At 37.1% G+C, this 16,321-nt stretch overlaps 2 protein-coding genes across 2 annotated transcripts; one reads left to right on the top strand and one right to left on the bottom strand.

Moving 5' to 3' along the window:
- Window positions 1-4,729: 4,729 nt before the first annotated feature.
- On the bottom strand, window positions 4,730-6,493 carry trmt2b (tRNA methyltransferase 2 homolog B). The gene has a single exon (XM_067385312.1). It carries the CDS (start codon window positions 6,350-6,352, stop codon window positions 4,904-4,906), a length of 1,449 nt encoding a protein of 482 aa, XP_067241413.1. The 5' UTR covers window positions 6,353-6,493; the 3' UTR covers window positions 4,730-4,903.
- Window positions 6,494-7,576: 1,083 nt separating this feature from the next.
- Window positions 7,577-14,021, top strand: dnajb12a (DnaJ heat shock protein family (Hsp40) member B12a). Its single transcript, XM_067385313.1, has 9 exons — window positions 7,577-7,740; window positions 8,119-8,290; window positions 8,437-8,582; window positions 8,685-8,861; window positions 8,974-9,053; window positions 9,170-9,279; window positions 12,593-12,765; window positions 12,891-13,025; window positions 13,101-14,021. Exons 1-8 carry the CDS (start codon window positions 7,608-7,610, stop codon window positions 13,013-13,015), a joined length of 1,116 nt encoding a protein of 371 aa, XP_067241414.1. The 5' UTR covers window positions 7,577-7,607; the 3' UTR covers window positions 13,016-13,025; window positions 13,101-14,021.
- The last annotated feature ends 2,300 nt before the right edge of the window (window positions 14,022-16,321 follow it).

Genomic DNA, 16,321 nt, shown 5'->3' on the forward strand with positions numbered 1-16,321 from the left:
ATTTTGAACACTGTTTGCTCTCACTGTGTGATACAGATCAGGTCACAAAGCTTGTGCCTTTTAATGCCCATGAGTAAATTAGGAAATGCAGGTCTTACTAGCACAAACGTGTTTCCTAAATCGGGCTATTTTGCAAAAACAATGTTTTTATTACCAGAGACATAAAAATAGGCTATGTTATGGCATCTGTTGAGTTAGCATTAGTAATATGAATGCATACCGTTTCAATGTAATACTTTCTGTATAATATATCTGTAATGTGGTGACTGAAAATAAAGGTTCTTTATTGGCATTGATGGTTCCATGGAGAACTTTAACATCCATGGAACTTTATTTTGGAAAAAGTTAAAATGTTCTTCACACTAAGAAAAAAACAGTTCTTTTCATTGAGGTTCTTTGGCGGACTCAAAATGGTTCTTCTATTGCATTGCGAGAACTTCCTTTTGGAACCTTTATTTTTAAGAGTGTACAGTGCGCCTTACCATGCTAAAATACAAATAAGTTTGTATTTAAATGTGATTCAAATGGAAACATTTAAATATTCAACAAGAATAAGAAATTATTTTGTTACTAATTCAGTCAAGGCCTACTGGTGAACACAAGCCATTTTCCAACACGTCGTTCCTCTGAAGAAGTGCTACTCATGTGCTAAAACAGTTAAGGTTTCCTCAAAAGAGGAACTATGGATCCTTATGTGCTAAAATGGCTGTTCCTCAAACAGGCAATGGGAAAAGGGCTACTATAATCTCCCATAAGCAGAACTCATCTCCAATTTTAAAATGTAGGTTACTGCTGAGCACATTACCGTAATTGAATGGGATTGTATTTTGCACTCATATTAACTGCACAAAATGGCACAGCCACCCAATGACTGGTCAAACAGTCAATCATTTACATAATGTTTGCTCTATCGGTGCACTTACTATAGTTTTTGTCTAGTCAAGCATGCTTCATCCAAATCACCAGCCCTTCTCAGTCATACGTAACTGTGCCATATTGAAATCAGCAACTGTGGTTCTGTGTCAAACCTAAAAGAGAAAAGAGCATGGCACATGAAAATGTTTATGCAGCACATTTGTGCTATGATATGTTTTTTCTGTGGTGCACTGTAGATATTTTCAAATGTGAACTGTCTGTTAATGCTTAAGGAATGTGTGCTATTTGTCACAACCAACTTGATCATACTTACCAATACCATCAGACTTCACAAATCCTGAGTATAAATAAATACACAGGCTTGTTTTTGCATTTACATTTATGTAGTGCTATACACAAGATGGAGGGATGATGAAATAGTACCCCCTAGTGATAATGTGAGGGGTCTACCAATATTTAACACATACTGTATATAGTTGAACCCAAAATCATTCCTTGGTAAATATGATTAAAGAAGGCTGTGAAAATCAATCTACATTGTTAATTTGTTTTTATCTTTTAGTTTAAAAATTTAACCTTTCATTTGAGAATAATGCTTTTAAATGGGGGAAAATCTCATTATGGAATACATGTTTTTCTCTAATACACATTGCTCACAATTAATCATACCCTTTTATTCAATACTATTTGCAACCTCCCTTTGCCAAGATAACAGCTCTGGGTCTTCTTCTATAATGCCTGATGAGTTTGGAGAACACCTGACAAGAGATCAGAGACTAATTCTTCCATACAGAATCTCTCCAGATCCTTCAGATTCCCAGCTCCATGTTGGTGCTTCTTCTCTTCAGTTCACCCCACTCATTTTCTATGGGACTGGGACGGCCATGGCATAAGCTTCATTTTGTTCTCAGTGACCCATTTTTGTGTTGGTTTTGATGTTTGTTTTGGATCATAGTCCTGATGGATGATCTAACCATATCCCATTATAAGATTTCTAACAGGGACAGTCAGGTTTTGACTTTTTATCTGTTGGTATTTGATACAATCCATGATGCCATGTATCTGAACAAGATATCCAGGACCTCCAGCAGAAAAATAGGCCCACAACATTAATGATCCAGCAGTACATTTCATTGTACATAGAGTACTTTTTTATCCCCGTGTGCACCAAACCCATCTTAAGTGTTTGCTGCCAAAAAGCTTTTTTTTGTTTGTTTGTTTCTTGTTTTTTTATCTGACCATAGAACCCATCCCATTTAAAGTTCCAGTAGTGTCAGTTACTTTTCAAACATTCTATAGTCAGATGAAACCAAAAATTAAAAAAAAAAAAAAAAAAAAAAGAGCTTTTTGGCAGCAAACACTTATGGGTTTTGTGCACACAGGGATAAAACGTTTTCATGGTTGGATCTTCCAACAGGACAATGATACAAAAACAAACATCAAAATCAACACAAAAATGTGTCACTGAGCACAAAATCAAGCTTCTGCCATGTCCGTCCCTTATAGAAAATGAGTGGGGTGAACTAAAGAGGAGAAGCACCAACATGGAGCTGGGAATCTGAATGATCTGGAGAGATTCTGTATGGAGGAATGGTTTCTGATCTCTTGTAAGGTGTTCTCCAAAATCATCAGGCATAACAGAAGAGGACTATGAGCCATTATCTTGGGAAAAGATAACATACTCAGGAGAGCACAATGACATGTTGCAGTAATGAACAATTACACATACTCAGATACAAATGAATAGAATAATGCAATGTAAGTCGCTTTGGATAAAAGCGTCTGCCAAATGCATAAATGTAAATGTAAAAGGAGGTTGCAAAAAGTATGTAATAAAAGGGTATGATTAATTGTGAGCAGTGTGTATTAGAGAAAACATTTATTTCATAATGAGATTTCTCACCCATTTAAAATTCCTACTCTCCAATGAAAGGTTAGATTTTTATAATTTTTTTAAAAATAAAAGCTCAAAAGGATTAACGACGCATATATATTTTCACAGCCTTCTTTGTTCATAAGAGGAAGAGCATTGGTGTTTTTTGGAAAAATCAAATCTTCCATTGAATACTTCAAAAACAAAAGAGATGGTTATTGATTTTAGAGAGAAAAATACATTTCACCCTACATCAATTAATGGGGAGCCAATACAATTAGTTACAAACTATAAATATCTTGGGTTTGGTATTGGATAATAAGCTTAAATGGGATGTGTGGACTGAGCATTTAAGTAAAAAGCTTAAAGAAATTACTCTTGTTCAATGTCCATAATAGAATGTTACAGATTTTTTATGGTGCTTTTATTGAGAGTGTTATAACATTTGGTTTAATTTGCTGCATGCAATGCTTCAGAGGCACAGAAGAAATTACTAAGGAAAGAGATGATTTTGGCAAGTAAATTGTTAGGGATTTCTTTGCGGAGTATATACAAAGATAGAGTGTTGAATGAAGCTAACAATATTGTGAAAGATAAGAGACATCCTATATCCTGTGCCTTTGGATTGTTGCCATCCGGTCGACTGTACTGTGTCGCTCGGTGAAAAACAGGTCCAAATTTTATTTTTTCCCCAAGCAATTAAAATGTTAAATTTTATTTCTTCTGATATCAATTGATTAACCAGCTGGTCTGGACAAATACTATTAATTAAATTGGTTTATTGAATTATGTATTGATATTTTGTATGCCAATTGTGACTCCTATTATGTCTGTGTGAGCTCGCTGAAACCTTACTTTCCCTAAGGGGATAAATAAACTAATAAACTAAAAAAAAATATTTACCAAGGGTATGAATAATTTTGGGCTTAACATATATATATATATATATATATATATATATATATATATATATATATATATATATATATATATATATATATACGGTACAGTCCAAAAGTTATGAACCACTAAGATTTTTAATGTTTTTAAAAGAAGTTTTGTCTGCTCACCAAGGCTACATTTATTTAATTAAAAATACAGTAAAAACAGTAATATTGTGAAATATTATTACAATTTAAAATAACTGTTTTCTATTTGAATATATTTCACAAAGTAATTTATTCCTGTGATGCAAAGCTGAATTTTCAGCATCATTACTCCAGTCTTCAGTGTCACATGATCCTTCAGAAATCATTCTAATAGGCTGATCTGCTGCTCAAGAAACATTTAATGTGTACAATTGTACAAAATATTTGTGTACAATATTTTTTTTTCAGGATTATTTGATGAATATTAAGTTCAAAAGAACAGTGTTTATCTGAAATCTAATCTTTTGTAACATTATAAATGTCTTTACTGCCACTTTTGATTGAGTTAATGCATCCTTGCTAAATAAAAGTATTCATTTCTTTCAAAAAAATAAAAATAAAAATTCTTACTGACCCCAAACTTTTGAACGGTAGTGTATAATGCTACAGAAGCTTTGTATTTCAGATAAATGCTGTTCTTTTGTACTTTCTATTCAAGCAATCCTGAAAAAAAAGTACACAACTGTTTTCAACATTGATAATAATCATAAATGTTTCTTGAGCAGCAAATCATCATATTAGAATGATTTCTGAAGGATCATGTGACACTGAAGACTCGAGTAACAATGCTGAAAATTCAGCTTTGCATCACAGGAATAAATTACTTCGTCAAATATATTTAAATATTAAATAGTACACAGTTATTTTAAATTGTAATAATATTTCACAATATTACTCTTTTTTACTGTATTTTTAATTAAATAAATGTAGCCTTGGTGAGCAGACGAAACTTCTTTTAAAAACAAATTAAAAATCTTAGTGGTTATATATATAATATATATATATATATATATATATATATTGATTTAGTTTTTATTTTTTCCATTTTCATTTTAAATTTAAAGTTTTAGTAAGCTTGTTGTGTTCTCGTCACAAATATAAATATATATCAATTGTAATTATTAAGAGTACCTGCAATGAAAATTTTGCATAGACATTTAATGGCATAGATAATAGACATTCACTGGAATGATTTCCAAAACAGCCACTTTTTCAAAAACAACCACTATCGCTCAAAAACCAGCACTAGTTCACAGTGAGGAGTGTGTGGAAACAGGTCCACAGGGACAGCCACAGTTGGTTTGAAGGCTTCACCAGTGATTTTCCTCTTAAAACCTGAACCACAGCAAAGCTCTCTAAAGTTCCTCATCGCCTCCCCATCAGGTTTGCATGATATATAGACAAGCCTTCTTATGGCTGGGTGATTCCTCAAAGCTCGGACAACTCGATAATGTAGGCCAGCCCTGGACGGATTCACAACAGCTGTCAACCCACCATCACAATTCAAAGTGGGCATGATATCTGGTAGAACAACTTCTGCTTTGCCTGAGAGAAATTCACAGTTATGAACTCTGTTTAGTGCAGCATTACACTTGGCATCCTTGACCGCCTGCTCAATGAGCTCTATGCCAATGACTCTCTCCATCTGTGGGGATAATGAAATGCCAATGGCTCCAGTACCACAGCAGACATCCAGCAGGGTGCCCCCAACACAAGCCCGATTCAGCTCCGCAACAGTTTTGTACAAAGCCTCCGCTGCTCCCCGATTCACCTGGAAGAAAGAATCAGCTGAAATGCGGAACTTGAAGCCAAGCACCTCCTCAAAGATATGGGGCTGTCCGTACAGAAGCTGATAGGGGGATTGTTCATTACTGCAGCGTGTCATTGTGCTCTCCTGGAAATAAAGAGAATCCAGCTGACAAACTGCTCCAGGACCTTGTGTGAAGTACTCCACCAGAGCAGCTTTATGGATGCCAATCTCCTCAGGCCTTAGGTTTTGAGGATGGAAGTACACTATGGCCATGGTGTGACCGGCCGAATTTGTTCTTATCGTGATTTCTCTCCAGTGACCACCATCATGAAACAAAATGCATGGTCTGAGTGGTGAGAGGCGTATAAAATCTTCATAGTACCTTGCAACCATGCTGTGCTTTGAAGGCATGTTCAAGAGATGGTCACCATGGACACAGACTATGTTACCCGCTTTTCCATTTCCGATATAAAATCCAACGGTTTTTGGATTCCCGTCTACACCTTTGTTGACAGAGAAGGTTGATTTATTGCGGTATCCATCACTCACTGGTGAGGCTACTATAGGAAGGAGTGGGAATCTTAGGTCATTTGAAAAAGGGTGCATTGAATCCTGAGCTAGTTGCTTTGTCATCTCAAGCAAGATCTTGTGTTGCTGCTCTTGTTTCCATTGGAGCTGCTCCTCATAACTCATTCTCCATAAAGGAGTCACAGTGTCAGCCAGTCTTTCTTCCCAGGAAAGAGTATGCCAGTCAGCAGGTAGTTTGGGTTTCCTTTCATTTCTTCGCTTAACAGGCTTACAGCCAGTATTGACAGCACAGCGACTGGTTATTGAATAACTGAAACATATTTTTGGAACAGTGACGATTTGTTTCAACAAAGGCCAGGTTAAATGTAAGCGCATTGTTTCATATGCACGCGACATTGGTGCAGATTTGTATACTCCGTAAGCCCGTGAGGTCACATGCTCAAATACACTATGATGTTCATTGCTCCAGTGTCTAGTCAAAATATATTCTGGCTCACAACATACACGTGTAAACTGTCAACAGACCGGTAAAACAAATATTGTTCCGTCTACCTTTTTTCCATGTGCCAATTTAATACGGCGCTCTAATGACGTTACTCTCTTTACTAGTGCGCCCACTCTGCATTCAGACGGTTTCCGGAAGTACTACTTTTGTTTTTAACATTTTTTTTTTTTTTTTTTTTTTTGCTGTTTCATTATTTTTCATTTATTTATTCATGTATGTATGTATTTATTTATTATCTACTATATTCTGTTTAATTGCAGATTTCCGTTGTGACAACATACATAAATAAAAACAAAGGTACATTTAAAAAACAAACAAAAATCAAAGAAAAATAATTAAAGAATGAAAAGATCAAGAAAAGCTTTATTTTGCATTGTAAAACTTATCATTGTAGGCTTTGTAAATGCTAATAATAATAATTATTATTATTATTATTATCACCATCATCATCTCTGTTATTAAAGGAACAGAAATTATATTGTATAAACACCTTCAGGTGAACAAACACCCATAGATAAGCAGAAAAAAGCAAAAGAATGAATGAAGTAAAAAATAAAATAAAGAATTATATATTAACCTGATTTAAAAATATATTAAATAAAAACAATAAATGAATAAATCAAATAAAATGTAAAACATTGATAAGAAGAGGAAAGTAGATTAAATGTATTTCTTCAGGAATCTGCAACATTTATTATTATTATTATTATTATTATTATTCAAATAAATAAAATATTTTAGAAGTGAGTCTTTTATAGCAGAAGTTTTCATTAAGTTTCTTTTTTATTAAAGTGAATATATATATATATATATATATATATATATATATATATATATATATATATATATATATATATATATATATATATATATATATATATATTCACTTTAATAAAAATAAAAACTTAATGAAAACTTCTGCTATATATATATATATATATATATATATATATATGCCAATGTATATATATTATAATATATATTACCGTACTTTGGCATCTATTGGCATTTTACAGAGTGGGCGTTCTATCCACCAGAGCTATCCGCTATCCACTACTGAAAAACTCTTGACGTTTGTTGCAAACGTCATCAATCTGCGTCTGTGTTGGGCCAGGAAAGAGATCAGTCATCAGTTCCGCCGTCGCAATGGAATCAAACAAGGACGAAGCGGAACGTTGCATCGAAATAGCGATCGCATCGCTGCGAGATAATGAGCCAGACAAAGCCAGGCGGTTCCTCGAGAAGGCACAGAGACTGTTTCCCACCGACAAGGCGAGATGTGCGTGTAATGTAAATAAGTGTATAATGGAGATCGTATGAGGTCTGTTAAAGGGCCACCGGAAAACCCGAAGCCTGTAACTTAGTTAGACGGTAATTAAGGCCCTGGGTTCTCGATCTCTTATAGCTGTGAAATAACAGAATTTTCTGCCTTTAAATGATCAAACTATATATTGTTATATAAAAACGAATCATATATTTATTGCTCTTGGTTATATATATCACTTCTATTGGATGTCAATATACTATTTACATATATTGGTAATGTAATCTTGCATAATATGAGGTAAATCGAAATGTTAATCTTAATTATTTTAATTTCTAGGTAGGTAGATAGATAGAAGTGCTTCTTATTAAAATGCAAGTGCTCTTGTCTCAGCTTTGCTAGAGTCTATTGCTCAGAATGGAGGACCTTCTGCAAATGAAGAAAACAACGGAGAACATGATGGTTTACGAAACAGAAGCCACAGCTGTGGAGATCACTCCTCTGGACATGGTGCCACAGAATCTGCCAAACCATACACATCAGAACAGCTGGATGCTGTCAAAAGGTCTGTTATTTATTTCAGACTACTTGCTTAAAAGGCTAGGCTGAGGTCATTATTTCTGTGATGAAGATTCTGGTTTGTATGTGTGCATAGTGGTTTCATCACCTAACTATGTTCTTCCTATTATACTGCGATCTGTCTTGATGCAGAATTAAGAGGTGTAAGGACTATTATGAGATTCTTGGAGTCACTAAAGAAGCCTCTGAGGAGGATCTGAAAAAAGCCTACCGAAAGTTGGCTCTAAAGTTTCATCCAGATAAAAACCATGCTCCCGGTGCCACTGAAGCATTTAAAGGTATAATACATGACTTAAACTCATGCATTCAGCGATTCTTCTCAGTGTGGAGTAAGTTTGCATGTGGTCTTCTAATTTGTTCTGTTTCCTGGTCTTCAACAGCTATAGGTAATGCTTACGCGGTCCTCAGTAACCCTGAAAAAAGACGGCAGTATGATGTCTATGGTGAAGAAAAAGCCCACCCAACTCACAGGCACAGGACACATCATAGAAATTTTGAGGCTGATATTTCCCCTGAGGACCTTTTCAATATGTTCTTTGGAGGTGGATTTCCAACCAGTGAGTCATGTGACCTTGAAATGTGGTTTAAGAAATACATGTAGGTGGTTGTGGTCAAATACATTCAAAATCCACAAATGTGTCATTGTGCCATTTCTGTTTATGTTTCTAGGTAATGTGCATGTGTACAGCAATGGCAGGATGAGGTTTGGCCATCAGCAGCGACCCGAACGACGAGAACAACAGAGAGAAGTAAGAGCCTGATAACTAACTGAAGGATTATTCAGATTGCTGGAATATAACAGCAGCTTTTTCATTGTGTCATGATGTAGCTGTTTTATTTTAATAAATGAATTTTTTTTCTCCAGGGTGGCCTTGCCTTGTTTGTACAGCTGATGCCCATACTCATTCTGATCATAGTATCAGCTCTCAGCCAGATGATGGTTTCCAGTCCTCCATACAGCCTCAGCCACAGACCGTAAGACCAAGCATTGACCAAAATGTGCATTAACTTAAATATATGATCTGGTGTACTTGGTATATTATTATTATTATTATTATTATTATAATATACTATTTTAGCTGATGTGTGACCATTCTTGCTTAAAATGCCACTAATATGCTTTTTTCGAATATATTACTTTTTATGCAGTGTGTAATATAGCGGTTTGTGAATGTAAAAGGTCTGCAAAGTTTTGAAGCCTAAAGTGCACATCAAAAAATTATTTTCTCGTATAAAGAAAGAATCGATTCTGAACTGCTGAAACGAGTCGTCAGCAATTCCAGTCTCACTTCCTGTTACAAATTAAACTGGTGCTACTTGACCTGCTCCGAGCGGGATTCTACCCAGCATGGGCCGCAGTCTCTAGCGATGCCTCGAGGCCAGGGGAGTGAGGTTTACTCGCATAGCTCTTAATAGCTTTCATCTGTTACACTCACCCCCCCTAAACCTCACTCCCATTCGGGTCAGGGCACCAAAGGTAACTGGTCCTACCTGACTCGCTCCGAGCAGGATTCGAACCGGCGTCTCTGGCATGCGAGGCAGACGCCAACAAGGACACTAAAGGCCGCAGTCTCTAGCGTCACGGTCCTACTCGACCCGCTTTGAGCATGGGATGGGAGGCGGGCGCTAACAAGGACGCTGATGACCACAGTTTCTAGCTTCAGTTGCTAGCACGCCTCTTGAGATCAGGGGAGTGAGGTTTATTCACACAGCTTTTACTAGCTTGCCTCCATTACATTAACCCCCTAAACCTCACTCCCATCTGGGTCAGGTGCACCAAATGTAACCGGTCCTACTTGACCCACTCTGAGCAGGATATGAACTGGCGTCTCCGGCATGGGAGGCAGACGCTAACAAGGACACTAAAGGCCGCAGTCTCTGGCGTCACCCCTTAAATCTCACTTCCATCTGGGTCACGGCACCAAATGTAACCAGTCCTACTCGACCCGCTCTGAGCCGGATTCAAACTGCATGGGATGGGAGGCAGTTGCTAACAAGGACATTGAAGACCACAGTCTCTAGCGTCAGTCGCTAGTGAGCCTCTTGAGATCAAGGGAGTGAGGTTTACTCACACAGCTTTTTACTAGCTTGCCTCCATTACACTTACCCCCCTAAACTTCACTCCCATCTGGGTCAGGGCACCAAATTTAGCTGGTCCTACTTGACCCGCTTTGAGCAGGATTCAAATCAGCGTCTCCGGCATGGGAGGCAGATGTTAACAAGGACACTAAAGGTTGCAGTTTCAAGCTTCACCCCTAAACCTCACTCCCATCCGGGTCACGGCACCAAACGTAACCAGTCCTACTTGACCTGCTCTTAGTGGGATTCGAACCACATGGGATGGGACAAGGACACTTAAAACCAGTGCTGCCAATTTAGCCTTCTGACAAATTTAGCAACTTCTTGGACAAACATCTAGATTCCATGACTTGCCCACTGATCTACATTTAAATTAACACAGATCGGTGGACTCGCCAGTATGATATTGTCTAGCGACATTTATTGACCAGTTATAGCTACTTTCAACTGAAAACAATTGGCAACACTGCTAAAGACCATAGTATCTAGCTTATAGTCACTAGTGAGCCTCTTGAGATCAGGGGAGTGATGGTTACTCGCACAGCTTTTACTATCTTGCCTCCATTACATTTACCCCCCTAAACCTCACTCCCATCTGGGTCAGGGCACCAAATGTAACTGTTCCTACTTGCCCCGCTCCGAGCAGGATTCAAACCAGCGTCTCTGGCATGGGAGGCAGATTCTAACAAGGACACTTAAGGTTGCAGTTTCAAGCTTCACCCCCTAAACCTCACTCCCATCCGGGTCACGGCACCAAACGTAACCGGTCCTACTTGACCTGCTCTGAGTGGGATTTGAACCACATGCAATGGGACAAGGACTCTAAACCAGTGCTGCCAACTTTATTTAGTGACTTCCCTGCCCCTTTTGAAACATTTTTTTTCAAAAGCCTAGTGACAAATTTAGCAACTTCTTGGACAAACATTATCTAGATTCCGTGACTTACCCACTGATCTATATTTAAATAACACAAATCAGTGGACTCACCAGTATGATGTCGTCTAGCGACATTTATTACTTGCCCCGCTCCGAGCAGAATTTGAACCAGTGTCTCCGGCATGGGAGGCAGACGCTAACAAGGACACTAAAGGCCGCAGTCTCTAGCGTCACCCCCTAAACCACACTCCTAACCGGGTAACAGTGTAACAAATTTGCATAATGCCAGGCTATGCTTTTCATTGGCTGCCCATGAACAACATCTACTTTGACTTGCCCTCAAACACTGTAGTTGTTGCTGAGGTCTGGATGAGTTTGGTTCATGTTGTCATGCCGAGAAGACGCTATTTTCAGCACTGCAAATCCATTTTTCATGCACTTCAAAAGGATGAGGATTCACGCTGCATTGCAATTGATATAGAAAAAATGACGACATTGTTTGTATCACTGTGTATCATGTGCTGAGGAAGCCTCCGGAACCGAAATTATGGTAATAGGTGCTTTGTTTCCGACGTGCTGAAAGTGAAAGTGTGAAAGTGAAGTGACATGTGGCCAAGTATGGTGACCCATACTTGGAATTTGTGCTCTGCATTTAACCCATCCAAGTGCACACACACAGCAGTGAACACACACACTGTGAACACACACCCGGAGCAGTGGGCAGCCATTGCTGCGGCACCCGGGGAGCAGTTGGGGGTACAGTGCCTTGCTCAAGGGTCTCACCTCAGTCGTGGTATTGAGGGTGGGGAGAGCAATCACAATCCCTGCCGGACCTGAGACTCGAACCCATGACCTTTGGGTTACAAGTCCGACTCTCTACCCATTAGGCCACGACTGCCCCAAAAAGCGGTAGACCAATCGCAACAGACTGCGCCATCTAACCAATCGGAGCAAAGAAGGCTTGCAGAAAGGAGGGATTTAAAGAGAACCTTTATTAGACTCTTTGAAAAATTAGGTGGTGTGCATCTATGTTATGAGAAAATTTGTGTTTTTTGACCTTGGATGCATGTAAACATATTCTAGGAGACCTCCAAAACAAAATTAGGAATGGCATAATAGCACTTTAAAAGTTATATGAAGCTCATTGTGCATTTTGAGCTAGATGTCACGCTAAGTTACCATATATTGTTTGTTTTCATTCTTTAAACCTCAATGTTACAAAAAATGTTAAAAGTGAAAGCAAAAACATGTTCATTTTGTTGTTTTGAAGAATGATGGTTGTCTTGTGGGTGATAAATATCTCTGACGTTATCGTACATTCCACCTGCTTTAGATCCATGGGCCACACAAACAGGCGACACACTGCTACTCTGAAGGTGCCTTACTATGTTGGCGATCACTTCTCAGAAGAATATACAGGGATGAATCTCAAGAATGTTGAACAAAGTGTGGAGGAGGACTATATATCAAGTCTAAGAAACAACTGCTGGAAGGAGAAACAACAAAGTATGTGACTCATATGAAGCTGCTTTATAATGCATGTCTATATATTATGTAAAAATGTCCACATAATGCAAGTGTGATTTTGCTTAATATTCTGAAAACCTGGACATCTGTGCTCTTATTTGCAGAGGAAGGCTTGTTGTATCGGGCACGTTACTTTGGGGACACAGACTTGTACCAAAGAGCGCAGAAAATGACAACACCCAGTTGCTCGAAACTTTCAGATATACAGGTTCTGTTACATGGACACTGAGTAGCAGAAAGTGAGTCCTTTTTCTGAAGTTTAGGTTGTTTATTCTTACCTGTGGATGTTCTTTGACCGTTTGTGTGTTTTTCAGGAAGTGTCCTGTTGTGACGTCATTTGAAGATTTTCATGTACAGAAATGTTCTGTTCTCTTTGCTAAAATGGGACATTGCATTGCACCAGTTCAAGAGAAGCAAAGATAGCCCATCCTGGTGCCACAGGGGTTCACTCTCATCTCTCCTTCAAAATTTGCAGAAAATTACAAGTCGTGGAAGATCTTAACATCTGTGAAGTAGTTTTAAATAAGGATTTAAAAATGTAATGAATTAAGAATGAGAAATTAGATGATTTGCTGGTAGAGAGGAAAGTAAACAGCTGTTAAATGGTAATCAAAGCTGCTAGCTTACTGCTTTTCCTTTTTTTTGTTTTTTATTTACACCTCGTTTTTTCTTAAAGCATTTTTTCAACACCCATATTTGGGCTTTCTGAGCCAACTCTGAAATTTCTAGTAGTGTTTAAATCTGTTAATCTGACCACAGGAAGTCAAATGATTATGTCAGTGTCGTTCAGCATTTAATGCAATGTTTTGCCTGTTGGATTTTTAAAAAAGAATGTTTGAGATTTATGCAAATGGAAAATTAATTATTTATTAAATGGTGTCATACTATTTTCTTCCATTTTAATTTATTTTTTTTAGAAAATATATAATCATTCATTTAACAGTATGTTTTGCAAAGTAGATTGAAGGTTCTAAAGCATAATTAAGTGCCTTGCCAGCTCCATTCTTACTGTATACTGTCTCTGCATATATGTAATATAGGAAGGAAAAACATCACTGCTTGAACTTAATGCTTAGACCAATTAGACACTGAAATTCTAATTTTCCTAGAGATTTGCTTTTATATATATTACGTTCCTTCAGTTCAGTGCAACATTCTATGATTTTGTGTGTATATGTATGTAATGTAACATAGTTACCAAAAAGGAAAATAAACCATAAGAATACATTTTCTTTTTAACAAATTTAGAGTTAAAATATAATTATGCTTAATTTCCACACTCCAATAATAAGTCTTTAGAGCCAAGTCTGTTTAGATAATCATTTTTTAATGTTTCAGGAATTCTCTTAAGTTTGCCAAGGGTGCATTTATTTGATCAAAAAATATTACAATTTCAAATATGTTTATATTTTAAAATGTAATCTATTCCTGTGATGACACAGCTGAATTTTCAGCAGCCATTACACTGTCTTCAGTGTCACATGATCCTTCAGAAATCATTCTAACATGCTAATTTGTTGCTCAAGAAACATTTCTTACTATTATTATTTTCATGGAAGCCATGACACATTTTTGTCAAGATTATTTGATAAATAGAAAGTTCAAAAGGAAAGCATTTATTTCGAAGTCGGTTTTTGTAACAATGTAAGTCTTTACTGTCACTTTTAATGTGTCCTGCTGAATGAAACTACAAGGAAAGTATTCATTTAAAAAAAAAAAACGTACCGACTCCAAACATTTGGTAGTAGCCTATAGATTGGTATCTGCAGTCGACAGTCAGTGTTGGAGTTGCACACCAGGAGGCAGTCATGAGCTGTGCTACTAGAAATCAATAAAGAAATGCACGCTTTTTCCTCATCAACATCCCTGTTCTGCGTACAACAATACATACAAAACAAAAATGCGCTTTAAAATCAATTATATTGTTGATAACATTTCATAATAGGATTATTAACTCTCAATTCCCATCCCAGAGTCATATGCCCATTTCACATCTGAGTGGATATTACTGTATGATCAACAGCACACGGCATACATTTATCCATATCAATGCTATGAGAAGATATACCTATATATAACTATCCTATCAAGACCTTAAAAAAGCATTTTATTAGGATGGAACCCAGGCACTGCAGGTGTCCGGACTGATGCAGGTTGGTTCAGTGTTGGTGGTCAGAGTTTCATGAAATCATGAATTGAGCTGATTTCACGGGCAGCAAAGTGAAAGGAGGAGCAACAGAACAGTCCCTGGACTGCTTTGATTAGTCAGTAACCATAGAAACACCATGCTTTAGTAAAGAATACAGTTTTGTCTGTGGTCACTGATGTTTAAAGTCTTGAAACCATTATTATCTCCAGAGGACCTGATTGTGACTGCACATGGCACAATATGGTGTCTGACTGCAAAATACTGAAGTATGAAGGTTTGAGGGAGAGAAATATGTTTGATTATTAACGTCAAGAGTCTAACTTAGTATGCACACTGCGTCTAAATAATGCGTGTCTCTGTGTGTGTCTTCATCCAAAACACTGTTCCATTTAAGATTTGATTTATTGCAGGGGAGGATGAAAAGGATCCCAGCTCCCAGAGGGCCAGGAGAAACTCTGATGTTGGATAATTCTTGCTGAGATGGTGTTCTTTCATGCAGTTCCAATACGCTGCACAGCAAGTTTAGGTGTAAAGTTACACTTAAGTGGCTCGAATCACTAGGTTACCCTAATCTTGTGGACCATGAGGAGGTCGCTTTCCTTCAGTGACATTATTGCATTATTGAGTAATTTATTAAAATGTCATGCCATTTACAATTTGGCCCCCTATTTGGGGAACCTAACCCTAAAACAACTCTAAAATCCTTCTTTCAGCAAAATTGTGCAAAAGATCATGTCTGCCAGTATTGCTGCATGCAGAGGAAGGCAATAATGGGCTATGGTATTGTTTAACGCTCTCAGCGAAGATTAATTGAGCCACTTTAAAGATTATGCTGTGTGCTTCTGAGAAAGAGAATGCTGCTGCTGACATTTTGAGTGCAGATTTATACTGGTGAGGAAGCATGAAGAAATAACACCTTGCAATGCAGAATTGAGTATTAAAGCTTTAAAGGCAGAGCCTTTAAAAAAAATAAAAAACTCTAATCCAGAGAGAATATCAGATCTTATTATAACACAGCTCTCTGGAGTCTGATAGTTCAATAGTTCCATCCAAAGATTACTTTCTAATATTCACATGTCATCCATGGCTGTATACCCAGATAACAGGGAAAGTTCACAAATTTATATAAAGTTTGGGCAAGGTTCTCTCAAAGTTATAAACAAAAGTTCTCCAGTAATATTAATAGAACATTAAAGTTATCTGGTCTTTAGTAATGTAATGTTCTCCAAACATTTGAACAAAAACACTATCTACATCATACATGATTAAAATTATTTTCATTTATTTTTTTTCTGAAACATTTTAGCTGAATATTTGTGTAATGTTTTTTTTTTTGAAATGTTACTAGTTACAGAATGTTCAGAGAACATTCAAAAGTAACAATCG

The sequence above is a fragment of the Chanodichthys erythropterus genome, chromosome 5 (assembly GCF_024489055.1).
Source record: "Chanodichthys erythropterus isolate Z2021 chromosome 5, ASM2448905v1, whole genome shotgun sequence".
NCBI lineage: Eukaryota > Metazoa > Chordata > Actinopteri > Cypriniformes > Xenocyprididae > Chanodichthys > Chanodichthys erythropterus.